We start from the raw sequence: 18,037 nt of genomic DNA, 5'->3' as shown, positions 1-18,037 counted from the left end.
ACGTGTCTCTGGCGTACGTCAGCTCTATCAGTCGGCCTCTTTAGATCCAGCTCGAACAAGGAATAATTAGCACGTGTATGTGTTGTTGGAGGTCAATGCTGTAGAAGGTAGCAAATTGTAGCCTGGCACTTCGTGTTGCACGGCGGTTTCGTCAATAGCGTAGTCATATGTCTTATTCCTTCAGCCCATCTGCTCGAACTACTCGTTCAGAGTAAAACCTACTGAGCTGCATCGCAAAACCTTCTCTCTGCATTCCTCTTGTTTTGTCTGTCTTTCTCGTGGTGTGTTTGTGAAAATAGGCTCTTGTAGCCGTCCCCCCAGTGCGATGATCCGCCGATATGTGAGCCCGCGGCGAAGGCCGTCGCGTTTCCGACTTCCCAGCTGGCTTTGGCTGCTTCTCGCGCTGGGTGTGATGGAGTCTGTACTTCACTGCAGAACCTTCAATGCGCCACGGCCAACCATCGAGCAAGATCAACCCTTCTACACGTCTTGTCGCGAACCAGATGTGACTGGGAAACGTGAGAATGGAGTTTTGGTGATGTTGGCTAAGAACTCGGAGCTCAAGGAAGCCAACCATACTGTTGCCTCGCTTGAGAAGCACTTCAACCGGTGGTTCCACTACCCGATCGTCTTCCTCAACGACGAGCCATTTGACGACCGTTTCATCGAAGCGTTGAACAGTACGGCGAGCGGAGGGGCAACATTTGAAGTGATTCCGCAGGAAGACTGGACATACCCCACGTGGATCAACCAAACAGCCGCGAAGAGTAGTATCGTTGAGCAAGGGGCGCGGGGCACCATGCATGCAGGTCAGGAAGGTTATCACCACATGTGCCGTTTCTATTCAGGGTCAGTGGCAGTTCCCTAACGTCCAGCTTAAGCTTCTTGGGTGGCGCGTACTGACTTCAAGACCTGTAGGAGTTTCTACCAGCTCGAAGCTCTGCGAAAGTACAAATGGTACTGGAGACTGGAACCGGACGTCGATTTCCTCTGCTCGATTACATACGATCCGTTTGTGGAGATGGCTCGGCGAAAAAAGGTGTACGGCTTCACAATCTCCTTATGGGAAGAATGGGACACGGTGCCGTCACTCTTTCGACAGACAGCTGAGTTCAAAGAAGCGCTCAATCTGGCGTCGTCGGCTCTGTGGAAGGCCATGATGGAGCCGTCATGGCTTCCATATCCGCTGCGGCCGCTGATGAGTCTGCTGCCACACCGCGATCAATCTGGCGACGCCTGGAGCGGCTGCCACTATTGGAGCAATTTCGAGATAGCAGATCTCGACTTCTTCCGCGGAAAACAGTACCAGGCTTTCTTCAAGGCGCTTGACGATACGGGAGGTTTCTATTTCGAAAGGGTAAGTGGACTCCTGATGGACTTTTTATTCAGTATTTCGTGGTGGGCAAAGAATGGGACTTGGGGAAGAAGGCTTGGAGATGAAGAAGGTGAAGGATGTCGTTGGAGAATTGGAATGACAAGAAAGCCAAGCTTCTGCCTTCCTTCTCCACCGTCAGCTTCGATGCTCCTTCCTCCAAGACTTGCTGAGTCGCATCTTGTCCAACCGCGTTCTCCCCTGAGTGCTCAAACCCTTGGCAGCCTGAAGCAGATCACTAACCAGGATTGTGTGTTGCATTTAGTGGGGTGACGCCGCTGTACACTCACTGGCTGTCGGCATGCTCCTCGACGCGGACAAAGTGCATCATTTTGAGGATTTCGGATACAGGCACGACGAACTATTTCAATGCCCGGCTAATGCACCAGACGGGCAATTGCCTGAGTCTCAGGTGCTTGGGAATGCGTCGTCATACTCAATACCAATTGATGGAGGAATTGGGTGCCGATGTGAGTGCGACGGCAAAGTAAGGCGGAACCATAACGGGTACTGCCTCAATAAGCTCAAAGAGCCAAACACTGCGCAGCGACCATGGTTTTCTTGGTCATTGTGATGTGAGTTGGAATGCTTTAATGGTCACGCGCCGGGAGAGACACAGAAGTATACCCATGTTTTATTAGAGTACATAGAAGAAGGATTCGTTGATACAGAAATCTAAGGCCAGTTCGAGATCTTCGTTCAGATCCGCTGCCGTCTAAACCAATAACTCCAGGCACCTATAGTAACACACGTACATTACAAGGTCTATCTCATCAAGGAAGCTGGCGTAGCTCCTAGTCTTCATCAGAGTCATACTTGCCTTGGTAGTCCCCAAGCAAGATATCGTCCACCGCAAGCCCCGACGTGTTGTTCCGCAGCCATTCCGTCTCGATTCGGAAGAATATCCATACCCATCGCCTGAATACCTCAAGGGACTGCAGCAAGAAGATGGAACTTTCAAAGTCGGTAAACTTGTCCAAGTGTGCGTTCAGCTTGAGCGACCAGGTACACCGGAGCATCAAGTCCATCCCGATCACGCCGTAGTAAATGACAGGCTGCTGGAAAACAAGCCGCCGGCGAAGCCCGAACGGGTGCTCCGGATTGTTGCGCTCGCGCGCGGACGAGAATAGTGTCAGGTCCCAATCCTTGGCAACATCCCAGTACCACGAGTAAAGGGAGTTGAGCAGCACTGCCACCAGCCATGCTCTGTTCAACCCAGGCGCTGGCTGATCAGCCGGAACACTTCGCTGCAGTGCGCTGAAGATGATAACGGGGAAAGCCGTGGCGTATTTGGTGGCGTTGGCCAGATGCTGTCCGCCCCAACCGACTGACTCCTTGTAAGGCGCTCTTCGGACTCGAAAGTACTCGATAATGCACTGCCTGAATCGTATCGCGAACGGCACTGCCATAATGAGCGGCACTATCACTGTTCCGCCGCAGTTTCGGTCCGGTCGCGCAGTTGAAGACCCAGACGGCGTGAAGAACATGCAAAGCACCACGTAGAGATCTCCCAGGATCTTGGAGTAGCTCGTCAATACATCAGCGAGCAGGATATCTCCAAATTTGCCATCCTTTGCTTCTGCTATGCCTCCAATGCTCACGCGTCGCAGCGTAGCGAGAAATCGCGATCGCCCGCCCTGCGAAAAGTTGCGGACTGGGACGAAGAAGAGGGCCGCAAGGGCGACCAGGTAGGTCATCGGCAACCAGTCATATTCGATTACGAGCGCGGGGGTTCGACGGGAGAAGATCCAGAAAGTTGAAATCGAGAGCAGGAAGACGGTCGAAAGTACCGTCGCAAGGCGGTAAGTCGACAGGTGATGCGCCGGTTGTGTCGGAGAGGATCGCGAGGGATATCGAATCAGGGAGGGCACATCGATCTTGACTTTGTGTAGGTAGTGGAGGTTGACACCCCAGCCCCAGACGGCTATGCCATAGTCAGCGCGTCAATTCGATTCCGCACGCAGTCGCGACCTACCGAGAACAATAATGAACCCTATGCGATAAGGTAGGGGAAAGGTCAAGCTGAATGAGTCGAGCTGCGACTCAACCTTGGGATCACCGTCCATGGCTATTGGTAGAGGGGGAAAGAGGCATCGAGTGAAGAAAAGGAAAGGCGGACTCTATGGAGCCAAAATTCGAGTGCAAAGGAATGACGAGAATACAAAGAAGATTCAAAAGAATTAAAATCTGAGTCGCTCAAGACGTGTATCGCAAAGTCTCGAGGTTGCGCTGGAAAAGAGGATAGTTTGTCCCGTACATTTCAGGAGGTGAATTGTCCTGTACGCCTTATCGTTATCAATCGGGTGGGTGGTCTGTGCCTCAAGGGACCTTACGTATCACTGACGGGGCTGCAATGACGTCTGGGGTGATTTTTAGGTAATTGCCTCGAGATACATTCACGGCCGTTCCATCTTCTGCGCAACATCACAATCTCACGAAAAGAGTGTCGTCTGATCATTCTGAAGATGTTATCGGAATTTAAATTCTTACACTGGAGATATGTGCAAGAAGCAAAGTTGATGGTGGAAGCTGAGGCAAATAAGGATCCTTGACTGGCATGTAAGATGATGATCTGGAGGCAATATGGCTCATGTCTCCAACAAATGCGACATGCTCAAGGGGCCGTCGTAGAACGTGCACTTTGATTTAGCGTTGAAGTGGAAGGGACATCGGGTTGCTCCTCACCAATGTCGGACCTTGTATGTCGGGCCTGACGGGCTCTCTTCCAGGTTCGGGTGTTATACCTCTGGTAATAATTACAGTTACACTATGTAATTCAGATTGGTTTAAACTTCTTGTTTGACTAATATTTAGTCCGTTGTAGTAAGAATACTGAGGCAGCGATCATTTGATGCCAGAGGAAATGTAGTCGTTAATGATTAATGGGCAGCCATGTAAACGACAAAATGACTTTCGAGGCGCTATGCATGGAAGCTATAACTTCCGATGACACACGGGCGCAAGACACTTCGATTCTGAGGTCGTTGCGGGCGTGTATGGGGAAGGCATGATAGGCTACATCCATGTCCTACGAGCTATGTAGTAACAATAGATCACGAAAAGGAAATTATGGTTCCGTAGAAGTCACAGTCTTTACGGGCGCTCCCTCTGAAGGCGCAGTATCTTCCATCTTAGGCCTGCATCCGGTGATATAGTGCCTAGCTCCAAACTTGTTAGGACATATTCGAAATATATGTGAGACCTGTTACACTAACGAGGATCGTGGGTGAGCTGGGTTTCTTACACTGGTTATCAAATGGCAATAGTCCAGTCCTTGATATCCTCTCGCACTTCTACCTGAAAGACCTCGACCTCGACCTCCTCGCGGGTCAAGTCCAGCAGGTCGCTCCAGGGTCAGTAGTACGGCGGATAACATACATAACTTTAGCCTCTCAAGTAAGGCAAGCTTGCTTGTCAAAGCTGTAGATTGAAGTTTCTGTTGCTACCTTTCTTGATGGAATCCTACGTTCGTATCATCATTTTCTTAGGAGCAGATAAAGATGATCCAGTAGTGATTGGCAATGTAGAGGATCTTGAAGCTTTGATTGAGCCAGTGATACAGATGCGAATGCACTAGAAAGTGGTATGCAATGGCTAATCCACTCGTGCTATTGTTACTCGAATCACATCATTTCCCTCTTCCAATCTTCTGATACATTATTCAAGACACACCCTAGCTTGTGGAGTCATGGAAGACTTGAGGAACGTGAATAGATGTTACCATGCTCACAAGTGGTCTCCTACTAAGAGTAATTACACAAAGAGCTCAATTCTTGAGGTTTTAAATATTCTAGTTCCGTCTGTCTATTTGCGACAAATCCCGGCAAAATCACGAAACTGCAGAAAGTCTTCAATTGCTAGCTTGGAGGAACAAGTGTTCACGAAGAAATCAATGTTGAGTGATCTCAACCTCCCATCGATGTAACGGGGAGAACTATTGCCCAAGAGCCACTGGTCACAGTCATTAATTCGTCTGCGATCTTGCAAAATTGGAGAGCACTTGTTCGCAACGTGGATGGCTTCGCTGCTGAGGAGAGTCTGCAAACTTAGTTGTTTCACAGCTTACACGAGTAGTCTGCAATGAGATAGGTTCAGAAGTAAAAGGGCGCGGGACAGAAACACAGCATTCAAATTGCAGTATATCAACCGCTCACTTAAGATGTCTAGGTGATTGAAATGTCTAGCTTCATTGACAATGGGAAAAGCTAACTAGGTACTGAGGTATCCTTACAGGCCCATCATGGCCTCAATCAAAAACAAGCTATACTAGCACTCCAGCAGGAAAAAAAGCCGGTAGAAACCGGCAATAAGCCACTCCAAACGACGAAGATGCGGCTCGGGTTCCCAAATCATGCTTTTCCCACCCTCCCAGGCCGCAACAGCATCTGGTATCTCTCCAGCCTCCCAATTTACTCCAAACGCCACTTGGCAGAGTGCCATTTCCAGGACCGACCCCAAAACGTAGTCCAACAGAGAGAGAAAGAACGGTTACTTTACATGCCAAGCCTCCAAAAGCTATGCATTAATCGAGTGGTCTTCGCCAAAGCAAGCAGCGATCGTCTATGCCTCCACCGCAACAGCCGGGGCGCTAACAGCGGCCGGCTCGGGCTGGTTGAGCTCCTCTTCCTCAGCGATCTCGCCACCTGCTTCGCGCTCGGCCCAGGCTCCCCAGAGGCCACGCTTGGCGCGGACTTTGATGGGTGCACCGAGGGTCTCGCCCTGCTCGACCTTGATCGCGTCCTTCGTGGCCAAGACGAGACATTCGAAAAACATCTTGGTGGCGTCGGCCTTTGTCGTTCTCCCCTCGGGCAGGAGGTCCTGGAATACCACAGCAGTCTTTTTGCGCTTGTCGGCGTCGTGCTCGGCATCGGGACCAAAAATGTCTCTGAGTACGTGTACAGCGTGCTTGGTACCCATGGAAACCGGACCACTGTCCTGAGGGTGAACGGCAGGAGCTGTGGTCTCGTCAAAGTCCGGCATGGCACTTCCTTCGCGCGAAACCGGTCGGCCGGTGTTGTCGTCGTCTCCTCCAAAAGCAATGCCCTCCTCGTCAGCCGGAATCTCAAGAATAGTGCCATCTGCTGCTATGCTTTGGTTGCCCAGACCGGCATCTTCGACGGCAAACGCGTCGTCCTCTTCAACATTCAGGCGAGGCGACTTGGATGTGGCGCCGTTGTCACTCTCCACATCAGCGATTCCGCTGTCCCGCTTCCTCTTCAGCTCGTTTGATCGGCTGACAGCCTCGAGCGAGAGCATTCCTCTCAGCTCAGGTGCCCAACTGGCACTGCGACCGTCAAGCATGATGTTGGAGACGAAGCCACCACTCTTTTGCATCTCCATGAGTGCCAAAACGAACGGATCTCTAGGCAAGAACGATTGAGCTCTAAGGATGTTGGCGTGGTTGGCTTGTTGGTCTTTGATGTGAGTGCTTGAAAGCATCGTCTGCTCGTCAGGCAACAGAACCTTCCTCTTCTTGGCCCGTTGAGGATGACGAATGACTGTGTGCTCCTCTTCCTCATCTGGCTCGTAGAGATCTGTATGCTGGATACGGGAATATTCCTCCTCAACCTCTCTCGCGAACTCCGGGTCGATTTCTGACAATGGTGATTCGGAGATACGACCACGGGGCATATCCAGAGGACCGCCAGCAAGGCCGGGAACAACAGATTGATCGCCAATGGGAAACTGGAAGTCGTCGTCGCCCATTTGAATGTCGCCCTCCTCGTCGGCGATGCGGACGGTGTCGTCGCCAAAGTCAAGGTTCAAGCCCAGTGAAGGCTCACGTTCGGTCTGGTCCTTGCCTCGCGGCATGATGTCGAGCTCGCTGAACATGTCGTCCTCGACTGAGCGAGCCAGAGGCGCGTCTCTTCCCATTTCGATAGTCGTGTCCATGCGGGTGGGTCGCTCATCAATGTCCATGCCAAAGTCGAGTTCAAGATCAAGATCTTCCATAGGTGCAAGCTCCAATTCGTCATCGAGGGTGTCCGCCTGGTTGAGGAATTGGCTGTTGTTGAAATCCTCCTGAAGGTTAATGTCGCGGTTGCTAACACGTCCCTTGCGACCCACTGGCGTAGCAGTGACATCGTCCATTTGCGACAAAAGCCAAGCGGCGTCGGGAGGCGGTGGAAGATCCAGGTTGTCTAGTGGAGTAATCTTGTCAGGCAGCAGCAACGCTTCGCGGTTGTTGACGTAGAGGTTGGCGACTGCCATATCGTGATTGTCACTCGAGCGGAAGGCCTATAAAAGTCAGTAAAACGCGTCAAATGCCCAAGCGGGAGGCAAGGAGCGCACCATCTTGATCTTCATTGAAGCCTCATTGCAGTCCTCGAGCAGATAACGGGCTTTGCGATTGTAAATTCTGACAACACCAAGCAGCAGCTGGCCACTTAAACGAAGGGCCATCGGAGCCTGGCCAGGCGTAATGATAGCCTCTACACTGTCCGGCAGGTTGGACTGCAAAATGTGCGTCTTTGAAAGCTTGCGCTCAATGTTGGCCGACAGCCAAACGCGGGCCAACGGCCCGCTCTTCTGGAGGAGCGTCTCCGAATAGAACATGGTGGCGACGACGGTTCGTGACGTGAGGAGCTTGATGTGAGAGGCAAGAAGCAAGAGCTACTGCTCGTTAAGGTATATAGGCAGCGACGCGCGCCGGTGTTGGAGGGGTGGTTGCGGAAGCTCTCGTAAACACGAAAACGCGTTGTTATGGGGAATCGGGTCGCGTTGGGGATATAGCGGTCGGGGCGAAGTCTAACACGCGCGGAGTACGAGGCGCGGTGACATGAAGCAAGTCGTGATGATCGCGAAAGGCTGAAAAGTAAGTTGCAGCGATAGCAATAGTAGCAAGAGCGCGATGTGCAGCGATGAAGGAGATGGAGGAAATGAGCAGGAGGGGGGGGGAGTCAAGGTGTGGTGGTCTTCTCTCTCTCGACGCCGTGCCGGTGGACGCAAATTGACGGGGCTGGGATTGGGCAGGGATTGGTCCGCGCAGAATTTGGTGGCACCAGCCACATCACGTGAGACTGTTGCTCCACTCTTGGATCATCAACTCGCTGACCCGGCGACCATCCCGGAAGCGGCGGGTCAGAGGTATCTTTGCGTACTGTGGCTGTGTGAAGAGTACATGGCAGGGATGCCAACTTCTCATGCCTTATCTAATCATTTTCAGGTACGAGGAGGACCGCAGCTTTACCAACAAGGAAGCTGTAAGTCGAAGCAGGCACCATGCATGGTGATTACCACTCGAGGCGTCTAGGTACCTACCGCGGAACGGGCATGCAGCTCGAGTTGGGTTCCTAATAGGATATCCTTTTGCCTCGTTCATCTCACCCACAACGCATCATTCATGTGCGGGAAACATCTGAGCTGCAGCTACTACTGTAAGCTGAGCTGAGGAATCTCGAGGCGAGGAGTTCCTGCTGCTACAGGTCCGTTTGGAGACACACATGAGATGAAACCAAAATTGGGTAGTGTGAGCCCTCGAGATATCATTGGAGGCCCTGTGTCGCCAATTGGAATCCCCAACATGATCACCATGCTTTGGGACCTGGAGGCCCTGGTCATTTCTGGCGTGCAGTAGTAAGTTATCATGTTTTCTAGAGAGAAATGCTGGTGTCACCTTGTGATGCAACAGGAGCACTCCGGAAACTCACTTGGTGCAGTTGGCCTTGATGGTGAAAGTTCTCACATGTTTTCTCTCTCATATAGAATGGAGCAAGGCAAGAATAGTAAGATAGGCACACTGGCATTGACACCTAGTCGCCAAATTAGAACCGCTCGTTCACTTGAATACTTATGGCTGGGATAACTTGACGTTGCAGCCATGAGACATGTAACTGATATCGTGCATGCCCATGTCTGGATTGCTTACGGCACTCAAAGCAGCCGTCCAAGGGGATGTGCGGAGCGGCGACACTGCTCCCGAGTCCTCGTTCCAGGCCCCCCTGTACAACAGCCACGGACCCGCCATACTAAGCGTCGCGTTGGCACGCCGCACGCCCTGTCCCTGGTACCAGATTTGGCCATGCATCTGCTATCCCAGCCGAAGGCACACGTTTTCTCATCTTTTACCACGACATCCGTTTGCCTTCATCCAGTCACCAGTCACCAGCTTCCGCGAAACTATGTCTTCGGGCCTAGCTCCCCGCAATTGATACCTTGGCGACAAAGGACCTTTCGTCCTCCGAAATCGAACGTACTCTGACATCCGACGACATATCCTTTCGCTTGGGCGCATGCCTCCTTTTCGCCTCGTACACTGACAGATGATCGGCGCTGGGCGTTCTGCAACTATTCCAAGGTCGTGACCAAGGTATTTCTGCCTCGTCATACGCAGACATGCAGTGGCCGTGGCATAAAAGGAAGGACTCCGACGATGGCGAAGCTTTGTTGCCTCTGGCGGCCAAGATGCCGAGCATCAACGGTTTGACCATGGAACCTATGGAGACGGAATCATCGCGATCCAGGCCAGGCCACATTCGAACCACATCGGCGCAGTCAAGAGTAATGGGCCCCCTCAACTTCCGTATTCTCGATATCTAGCTAATTCATGTCGGCATAGAGCACCGCTGACGAGTTCTCCTCGATGAGTTCCGCAGAAGCCGCCAGCCGCCTCCAAACGTCCCTCACTCACGGTCTATCGCCAAACGAAGCCTTGACCCGACTCAGCGACTACGGTCCGAACGAGATCCCTCACGAACCTCCAGAACCGCTGTGGCTTCGTTTCATCAAACAATTCCAGGAACCGCTGATCTTGTTGTTGCTTGTGTCGGCCGGAGCATCCTTGTTTTTGGGCAACATGGATGATGCAGTCAGCATCACGGTCGCCGTGACCATCGTGGTCTCGGTCGGTTTTGTGCAAGAATACCGCTCAGAGAAGTCGATAGAGGCTCTCAGTCATTTGGTTCCGGCCCACGCCCACCTGGTCCGCTCAGCCATCAGCAAGACACCCGGCAGCGCCAAAACTCCGACTTGGCCGCCACAGGGGCCTATGGACGGCACAGAGTCAGTCGGATCGACCACGCCCGGGGAAGAAATGCTGGAAGCAACCTCATCAAAGGTCATGGCCTCGCAGCTTGTGCCGGGAGATTTGGTTTACTTTACCACGGGCGATCGTATTCCGGCGGATATTCGGGTCACCAAGGCAGCAGATCTCACGATTGATGAGTCAAATCTTACAGGAGAAAACGAGCCCGTGCGGATCATCGCAGAGACGAAGGCGCGAAGCCTCTTGTCCCCTGCATACGGCGCGGACACGCTTCAGCTTCCAAGCCCATCCGCCTTGTCCGATAACCGTGATGCAGGTGGGAGTGGCGAGAATAACATTGCCTGGATGGGCACGCTGGTGAGGTCCGGTCACGGCCAAGGCATTGTCTTTGCAACGGGTGGGCAAACCAACTTCGGAACAATTGCGACTAGCGTATCTGGAACAGAGAGTCCTCGTTCGCCTCTTCAACTCTCCATGGACGACCTAGGCTCTCAACTCAGCAAAGCCTCATTCGTAGTCATTGGGCTCATTTCGCTGGTCGGCTGGCTTCAAGGAAAGAAGCTATTGGAAATCTTCACTATTTCGATTTCTCTTGCTGTTGCAGCTATCCCGGAAGGTCTGCCAATTATCGTAACCGTAACCCTGGCTCTTGGCGTTCATAGGATGGCTCGCCATAACGCCATCGTGCGCAGAATGCCCAAGGTAGAGACTTTGGGCTCAGTAAATGTCGTTTGTACCGACAAGACAGGTATGTGGTGAAAGGACTAGATGGAGATTGAACCAGCTGATTGCTGACATGCCGCAGGTACTCTTACCATGAACCACATGACAACCGCCAAAATGTGGTATTTTGGTGCTAACGACGCCATTGATGTCGAGTCCGATGATGAGGCGACGGAAACCAAGCCTGATCCTGCTACTCTACGTATTTTAAGGATTGGTAACATTGCGAACAATGGCCGCTTAGCACAGCAGTATACCGAAAACGGTGCAGCTGCAAGAGCTGTGTTATCGTCAACCCAAGGAGCTGACTTCACTTCGACTTACACGCGCTGGTGCGGCCAACCTACGGACGTTGCCATGCTCGATTTGCTTGACAGATTCAAGGAACATGACGTTCGCGAGTCTATCGGCCCGCGTCTGACGGAGACCCCCTTCAGCTCTGAGCGGAAATGGATGGGTGTTACTATTGGAACTAACGATAAGGAGTTCGCCTATATGAAAGGATCCATTGACAGAATTCTCGAAGCTTGTGACACCTATCTCACTCGCGACGGCCGAGAGATTGTCCTTGACTCTACGCGTCGTGAAGAGGCCCTGCAAGCTGCCGAGACGATGGCGTCAAAGGGCCTCCGCGTACTTGCATTCGCCAGCGGCGCGGTTTCTAGATCTAGGGGCAGAGCGGCACTTGCACCGACTAGTCGTACCAATACCCCCCAACCCGTCGACGAAACCTACAGGGGCTTAACGTTTGCTGGCCTAGTCGGCATGAGCGATCCGCCGAGGCCTGGTGTTGGCAAGTCAATTAGGAGACTTCTGCGCGGGGGTGTCAGAGTCGTTATGATAACAGGAGATGCCGAGACGACCGCCGTGGCGATTGGCAGGCAGCTTGGCATGCCGATTGCGAAGCACATCGAATACGCCTCTAACCAAGCCGCAGTACGACCAGTCCTAAGGGGAGAGGATGTTGATAACATGTCAGAAGAGGAGCTCTCCCACGCTATTCAGCATACCACCATCTTTGCTCGCACGAATCCAGACCATAAGCTAAAGATCATTCGGGCTTTCCAGGCCAGAGGTGACATTGTCGCCATGACCGGAGACGGCGTCAACGACGCACCAGCACTGAAAAGAGCGGATATCGGCATCTCGATGGGCTTACACGGGACTGATGTGGCCAAGGAGGCTGCCGATATGATCCTGACTGATGATGATTTCTCAACGATCCTTCGAGCAATCGAAGAGGGCAAGGGAATCTTTAACAATATCCAGAACTTTTTGACATTCCAGCTGAGCACAAGCGCAGCTGGTTTGTCTCTGGTACTTATCTGCACAATTCTCGGATTCAAATCGCCGCTGAATGCTATGCAGATCCTCTGGATCAGTAAGTCTTCCCGTCTCTAGAGAAGGTTCTGCCCAGACTAACAATTTATCAGACATCATCATGGATGGCCCACCTGCTCAGTCTCTTGGCGTAGAATCCGTTGACGCCGATGTAATGAATCGGCCTCCTCGGAAGCGGAACGATGCAGTCCTCACGAAAGCTCTGCTTTACAGGGTCATGACCTCGGCATTCATCATCATGGCGGGCACGATGCTCGTATATAGACGCGAGATGCTTGCGGATGGCGAGGTTAATCGCCGGGATACAACAATGACCTTCACTTGCTTTGTGTTATTCGACATGTTCAACGCAATGGCCTGCCGATCCGAATCAAAGTCGGTCCTTCGAGGCGAGGTTGGACTCTTCTCGAACACCTTGTTCAACTGGGCGGTCTCTCTCAGCATTGCGGGCCAGTTGCTTGTTATTTACTTCCCTTGGCTTCAGGAGGTTTTCCAGACGGAGGCTTTGGGCTTGTTCGATCTGTTGGGGCTTTTAATGCTTTGCAGCACGGTGTTTTGGGCGGATGAGTTTAGAAAGTACTGGAAGTATGCCAGACGGCGCATGGGGGGCGGTTACAGTCAGGCAGTGTAGAACAAGACGCGGAAGCATCACTCATGTGAAGGTACGGGGGTCGTACCAGTCAACGGCCTTAGCATATATGTAAAACTTTGAATACGGTAAATAATTTTAACGGCCTCATTAAAATTCAATTGCAAATTGACTGCTTTCGTCCGATGCTCTGGAATAGGACAGCTGTGCGGATCAGCCCAAAGTTTGTTCCTCCCTTGCGCCCACACCTTGACCTCGCTTATCGGTGAGCTAGGTTCACCGAACCTCCTACCTTGCACTTCGGGCCAGCTAACACCTTGACCTGGACCTCAACCCTCACGGCACAGACAACACCGCCCTACCTCTGCTGGCAGGCCAAGGTAGCTATGCACCCGTCAGCTAGCTCGCGCCAATGTCAACACTCACGAATGGCGTTTCCTCCCATCGCGCGGACAGCGACAATGCCGCCGACGGCGCACACAGCAGCGCTGCGGCCCGACCCAGCAGTAGCAGCACCAACACCATCTACGCAGCGTCGAGCGTCGCCGAGGTGCGTGCTGCCCTCGAAGCTCTCCACAACCGCGAATCGACGATCACGAGCCGTCTCGACGCACTGCTTGGCTCCCAGGCCGATCTCGCCCGCGAATTAGGACGACTGGACCTGCTGCGCGCGGGGCTCGGTAGTCAGGTCATTGCTGCCCGGTCCGTTGGCAATGACATGCTCTCGACAGCTGCGGACACAGCGGGGCGGTTGAGCAATAAGGTGAAGGAGCTGGACTTGGAGAAGAGCCGGGTCGAGGATACACTCGAGGTTGTGAAGCAGGTCGTCGAGCTCAAGGCTTGTGTCCAGGGCGTCGTGGGGAGCATGGGTGCCCCGCAAGACTGGGAGGCGGCCGCGGCGTACCTTGCGCGGGCGGCGCAGGTGCCGGAAGATATCACCAAGGGCAAGTTTGCGTCGTCGATTGTACCGTCCGTTGAGGTTCCCGACCCCCCGTGGGTGACGCTCGAGAACGCCAAGGAGAGTCTATGCGGGCTGTTCCTCAGGGAGTTCGAGAAGGCGACCAAGGAGGGAGACGGTGCCAAGGTGACGAGGTTTTTCAAGCTCTTCCCGCTCATTGGAAGAGGAGATGTTGGTCTGGACGTCTATGGGCGGTATGTCTGCCAGGGTGTGGCCGGTACAGCAAGATCGGTATTGAAGGAGAGTCCCGGTGTCCAGGCGAGGAAAGAAGGCTTCTTCTATGCGAATGCTCTCACCAGATTATTCGACCATATTGCTCGCATTGTGGAAGGTCACGGAGGTCTTGTTGAGCTGCATTATGGCTCTGGCAAGATGGTGCGTGTCATTGAGCGTTTGCAGCAGGAGGCTGACGTACAAGGAGGCATTGTCCTCGACTCGTGGAGCGATGAGCGAGACGTGGACAGGCGGCTGAAGGACGTCAAGAGCTACCCCTTTTCTTTCTTGGTGCAGAGCTTCCTCCCTCAACAGAGAGGCGGGACACCACGAGTCAACTCGCCTGCCATGGGCGCCGGCGCGAACCCGCGAGCCAGTGAGGATGAGGGCGTCAACATGAAGGAGGTCGATGGCCTTCTAAGTGAGATCGCAATCATGCTCGGCCGGTGGTCTCTATACTCCAAGTTTTTAGCAGGCAAGACTCGCGTAAGTTGGTTGCTTCCCTACTCCTACGAACACGTTACTAACGACTCCTTCAGGACCCATCTGCTCCCGACGACGCTCCGCTGTCTGTGCCGGAAGTTGTCGTCAAGTCCAACCTTAGGAAGAAGGTCTCGGACAAGCTTACATCCCCTTATAACATTATGATGACTTTCTTCTTCCGAAGATCAGTCGAAAAGGCGTTCCAACTGGACGAATCACCAGCAAGTGGCCTGTCTCTCAGTATGAACAAGCACATCGACACAAACCAAGCATTCATCATCTCCGCGGTTGACGACGTCATGTACGTCGTCAGTGCCGTTATCCAAAAGTCAATATCGACATCTCAAAGAGACGTCATCTCATCCGTCATTCCCACCATCGGCCGCGTCCTCGGCTCAGACTTTGTCGGCATGATTCAACGAAAGATGCGAGACGAATCCTATCCCAAGCCCATTGTGCAAGGAGGATTCCCGCCAGAAGACAGAATCATCCAATTCATCGTCCTCATCAACAGTCTCGATACTGCCAATGAGTACCTCGGACGAATCATCACAAGCAACGTCGGAAGCACAAACGATCCGCCAAAGGCAAACGGCGATGCTCATGAGCCATCACTTAGAGACACATTCCCGTTCGACAAGGACGTTGCTTTCGTGGCTTCTGCCCTCAATACACTGCAAAGTTCCTTCACCACTAAGACCACCGAGCTTCTCAACGAGGGACTCCAGGTTCTCTTCAAGCAGGTCGTCCAACCCCGCCTCCGACCTGTGCTCAGCGACACCTTCCGCGACGTAGACTACTCTTTGACCGAAGAGGAGCTGGCCGATTTCGCTCAACAGAACGACGAGGACGAGGAGGAAATGCTTGACCAAGTGTCCCGTCGCTTCGAGCACGGCTGGGACCAGCTGATGAAGCCCGTGGCGCGTCTCATGACGCCTCATACCTTTACAACGCTTCACGACCTGACGGCGCGGTACCTCTCGCGTGTGCTCGAACGCAGGGTTTGGGATGCCCGGGCAAACGCCTATGGTGTCATCCGCATGGACCGCGACTTCTCCAGCATCGTCAGTACCGTGTCCAAGGGCAACTACGGCGTCAGAGAGCTGTTCGCGAGGGTCTCGCAGATCTTGATGGTGGCCAACATGGAAGAGGAGGAGTGGGAAGAAATTTCCGCTCAGCCAGATGACGGGGAGGAGGATGGTATGATTTGGGTTCTGACTGAAGATGAAAGGCGGCGAGCAAGGCATCTTACCTCTAGGGAGCGTAGAGGATGAGGTTCCATCTCAAGAGAAAGAGAGAGAAGAGATGCGCTACTCGTTGCTGAGAGAATGAGGCTATTGTGTAAAGGGGATGATGGGCGGGTTTGGAATACAGAAAAGCTGATGAGAAATGACCTCCTTTTCACTCCAGCAAAGCGGCATTTCACGATCAAGATGTTTGCTTGTGGGTGAGTATCCAAGATACACAGAATATTATTGAGACTGTTACGAGCACTTGCGGTGTGTATGATCTATTTAACATGATGGTGAACAGCACGGGTCAAAGACGTATCGATCAAAAAGTGAAATAAATCCTGGTTTCAGGAGAAGCTGAATCACATGTCGGGCCCCTTGGTGGTTCAACATCAACAGTTGATTGTTCTCATGATTCGAGATATCAGCTGAAGGCCTCTTTATTTTGGAAAAGACTGTGTAGGATATGATGGTGAATCATCTCTTGTAAGGAAACTGCGCCTTTATCGGAAGATTGATTCTGGAGACTTCGTACGACGGCACCTGCTTCGAATGTGACGACTCAACGCTCTTTCCCAATAATTTGACATTTCCGCCTCATCACGTAACCTTGCCTCTTTGCTGGTAGGACCCTACCCGTGCTGTACCTTCCCACGCTCGAGGCTTCCATCCCAATCCATATTCCAATCTGGGCAAGAGAAATCTTCTTCCAATCAGTACCACTGCCCACCTGCAAGCTTGCATGTCTTCTATGCCATCCCCCCTGACCACACTGTCAAGAAAGAAAAGCGAAGATACTAGCGACATCGAAACTCGGAGCTAATGTCTCAAGCAGCTGGCTGGGTGCTAGATGCAATGTCCTTAAAGGAGACCCTGCCATCATCTCCCGGTTGGTGTCCATTGATAGAAGGCTGACATGACGGGACTCGTCAGTCTCGAACACTCAACCTGTAGGATTCGTCGGTGTCATCTTCTTCGCTTTGCTACTGTTGAAGGGGTTAAACTGCAACAAGAAAACTGCCTCAGCTCTGACGTTTGGGCTGATCTGGAATGGCTGCAGGATTGACAAGTTCATGGTCATGTCGCGAAATGTGTCGCTAAGATGTAAGTACAGATCATCACGACTACTTGAAGGCCATTCGAGCTAATTGAATCTAAATAGCTTGGAGCTCGTTTTCCCATAGATTGCATATGGGCACCATCTATTGAGTACGAGCATGCATCATTAACGTATTTGCAAACGAATTGTAAGAGCAAAACGGCCATAGAGGACAAAGATCCTGGCATGTAAAATCAACCATAGCTATGCTTCTAGCGAAAGGTGCTTTGGAGGTAAGTACGTTAAAAATGTCTGCCACTCATCCCTGGTTAACAACCTTAACTCAGGTTGAAACTTATCGTGCCGTTTCGGAGACCAGATTTCGTTGATGTGGTCTACAAGGCAGTTCAAAAGGCTCCATCTTCGATTACTAGCCGGTATCGCGCTGGCGGTGACTGGGAAGTGTCTTTGAGGAATCTGCCTACGAGGCAAACCCCCATCTTCGACGGATACGGGTTAATCGTGTACTCTCAAATCGTTCTGGTACATTGCGAGCCGTCAAGTTGCCACTAAATCTACTCCTTGTAGCCAAATTCTCACATTCGAAGAACGAAACGTCGAACGTGTTATCAACTACACTAGGGGGAAGGACCGAAACGAGCAAGACCTCCAGACGAGTGGAACTTGTGGAAAGAAACGAAAAGCAGACTCGGACATGTTGAGCCTTCGTCGAGTTGATCTATGAGCACATCTGCATTACCTCTGACTATAAGTCGGATCCTTTCAACTCTGTCACAACATATCGTCAATGAGTGAACGGGCAAGACGAGCGGCGCTGACTTCGTCAGGGCATCTCATCGCTAAAAGCTAGTCACATCTCTGATCTCTCATAACCAATAGCTTGACATCGTCTTGCAGCGCGCTCGCGGTTGCAGCAGAAAGGGTTGCTTGTGGTCCAACCACCAAACTTTGCAGTCTAATCAGAGAAGCCGAGATCAAGTATACCCCTGGATCCTCCATTTCTTGTCCACAAGCTTGCCTTTGCTATCACCATCTCTCACGCAACATAAAAGATGGCCACGGGCTCGATCTCAACTCACCATT

At 52.3% G+C, this 18,037-nt stretch overlaps 5 protein-coding genes across 5 annotated transcripts; 3 read left to right on the top strand and 2 right to left on the bottom strand.

Annotated features, from left to right (window-relative positions):
• Positions 1-538: 538 nt before the first annotated feature.
• N0V96_002224 (uncharacterized protein) lies at positions 539-1,545 on the top strand (the record flags this gene model as incomplete). The annotated part of the gene is made up of 3 exons (XM_065756468.1): positions 539-849; positions 919-1,357; positions 1,489-1,545. The coding sequence occupies 3 exons, from the start codon at positions 539-541 to the stop codon at positions 1,543-1,545; spliced, it is 807 nt and encodes a 268-aa protein (XP_065614837.1).
• A 621-nt stretch (positions 1,546-2,166) lies between these two features.
• Positions 2,167-3,438, bottom strand: ERD1 (protein-ER retention protein; the record flags this gene model as incomplete). Its single annotated transcript, XM_053187740.1, has 2 exons — positions 2,167-3,296; positions 3,348-3,438. The coding sequence occupies 2 exons, from the start codon at positions 3,436-3,438 to the stop codon at positions 2,167-2,169; spliced, it is 1,221 nt and encodes a 406-aa protein (XP_053055244.1).
• A 2,494-nt stretch (positions 3,439-5,932) lies between these two features.
• MCD1 (sister chromatid cohesion protein 1) lies at positions 5,933-7,927 on the bottom strand (the record flags this gene model as incomplete). Its single annotated transcript, XM_053187741.1, has 2 exons — positions 5,933-7,609; positions 7,664-7,927. The coding sequence occupies 2 exons, from the start codon at positions 7,925-7,927 to the stop codon at positions 5,933-5,935; spliced, it is 1,941 nt and encodes a 646-aa protein (XP_053055245.1).
• A 1,779-nt stretch (positions 7,928-9,706) lies between these two features.
• Positions 9,707-13,050, top strand: PMR1 (High affinity Ca2+/Mn2+ P-type ATPase-like protein; the record flags this gene model as incomplete). Its single annotated transcript, XM_053187742.1, has 4 exons — positions 9,707-9,871; positions 9,930-11,103; positions 11,161-12,459; positions 12,512-13,050. 4 exons carry the CDS (start codon positions 9,707-9,709, stop codon positions 13,048-13,050), a joined length of 3,177 nt encoding a protein of 1,058 aa, XP_053055246.1.
• A 370-nt stretch (positions 13,051-13,420) lies between these two features.
• On the top strand, positions 13,421-15,936 carry COG4 (Golgi transport complex subunit 4; the record flags this gene model as incomplete). The annotated part of the gene is made up of 2 exons (XM_053187743.2): positions 13,421-14,665; positions 14,719-15,936. 2 exons carry the CDS (start codon positions 13,421-13,423, stop codon positions 15,934-15,936), a joined length of 2,463 nt encoding a protein of 820 aa, XP_053055247.2.
• Positions 15,937-18,037: the final 2,101 nt, after the last annotated feature.

The sequence above is a fragment of the Colletotrichum fioriniae genome (assembly GCF_027942845.1).
Source record: "Colletotrichum fioriniae strain IMI 355084 chromosome Unknown scaffold_2, whole genome shotgun sequence".
Taxonomy (NCBI): domain Eukaryota; kingdom Fungi; phylum Ascomycota; class Sordariomycetes; order Glomerellales; family Glomerellaceae; genus Colletotrichum; species Colletotrichum fioriniae.
The sequence above is the reverse complement of the archived record's forward strand: the minus strand, read 5'-3'. Positions and strand labels throughout refer to the sequence as shown.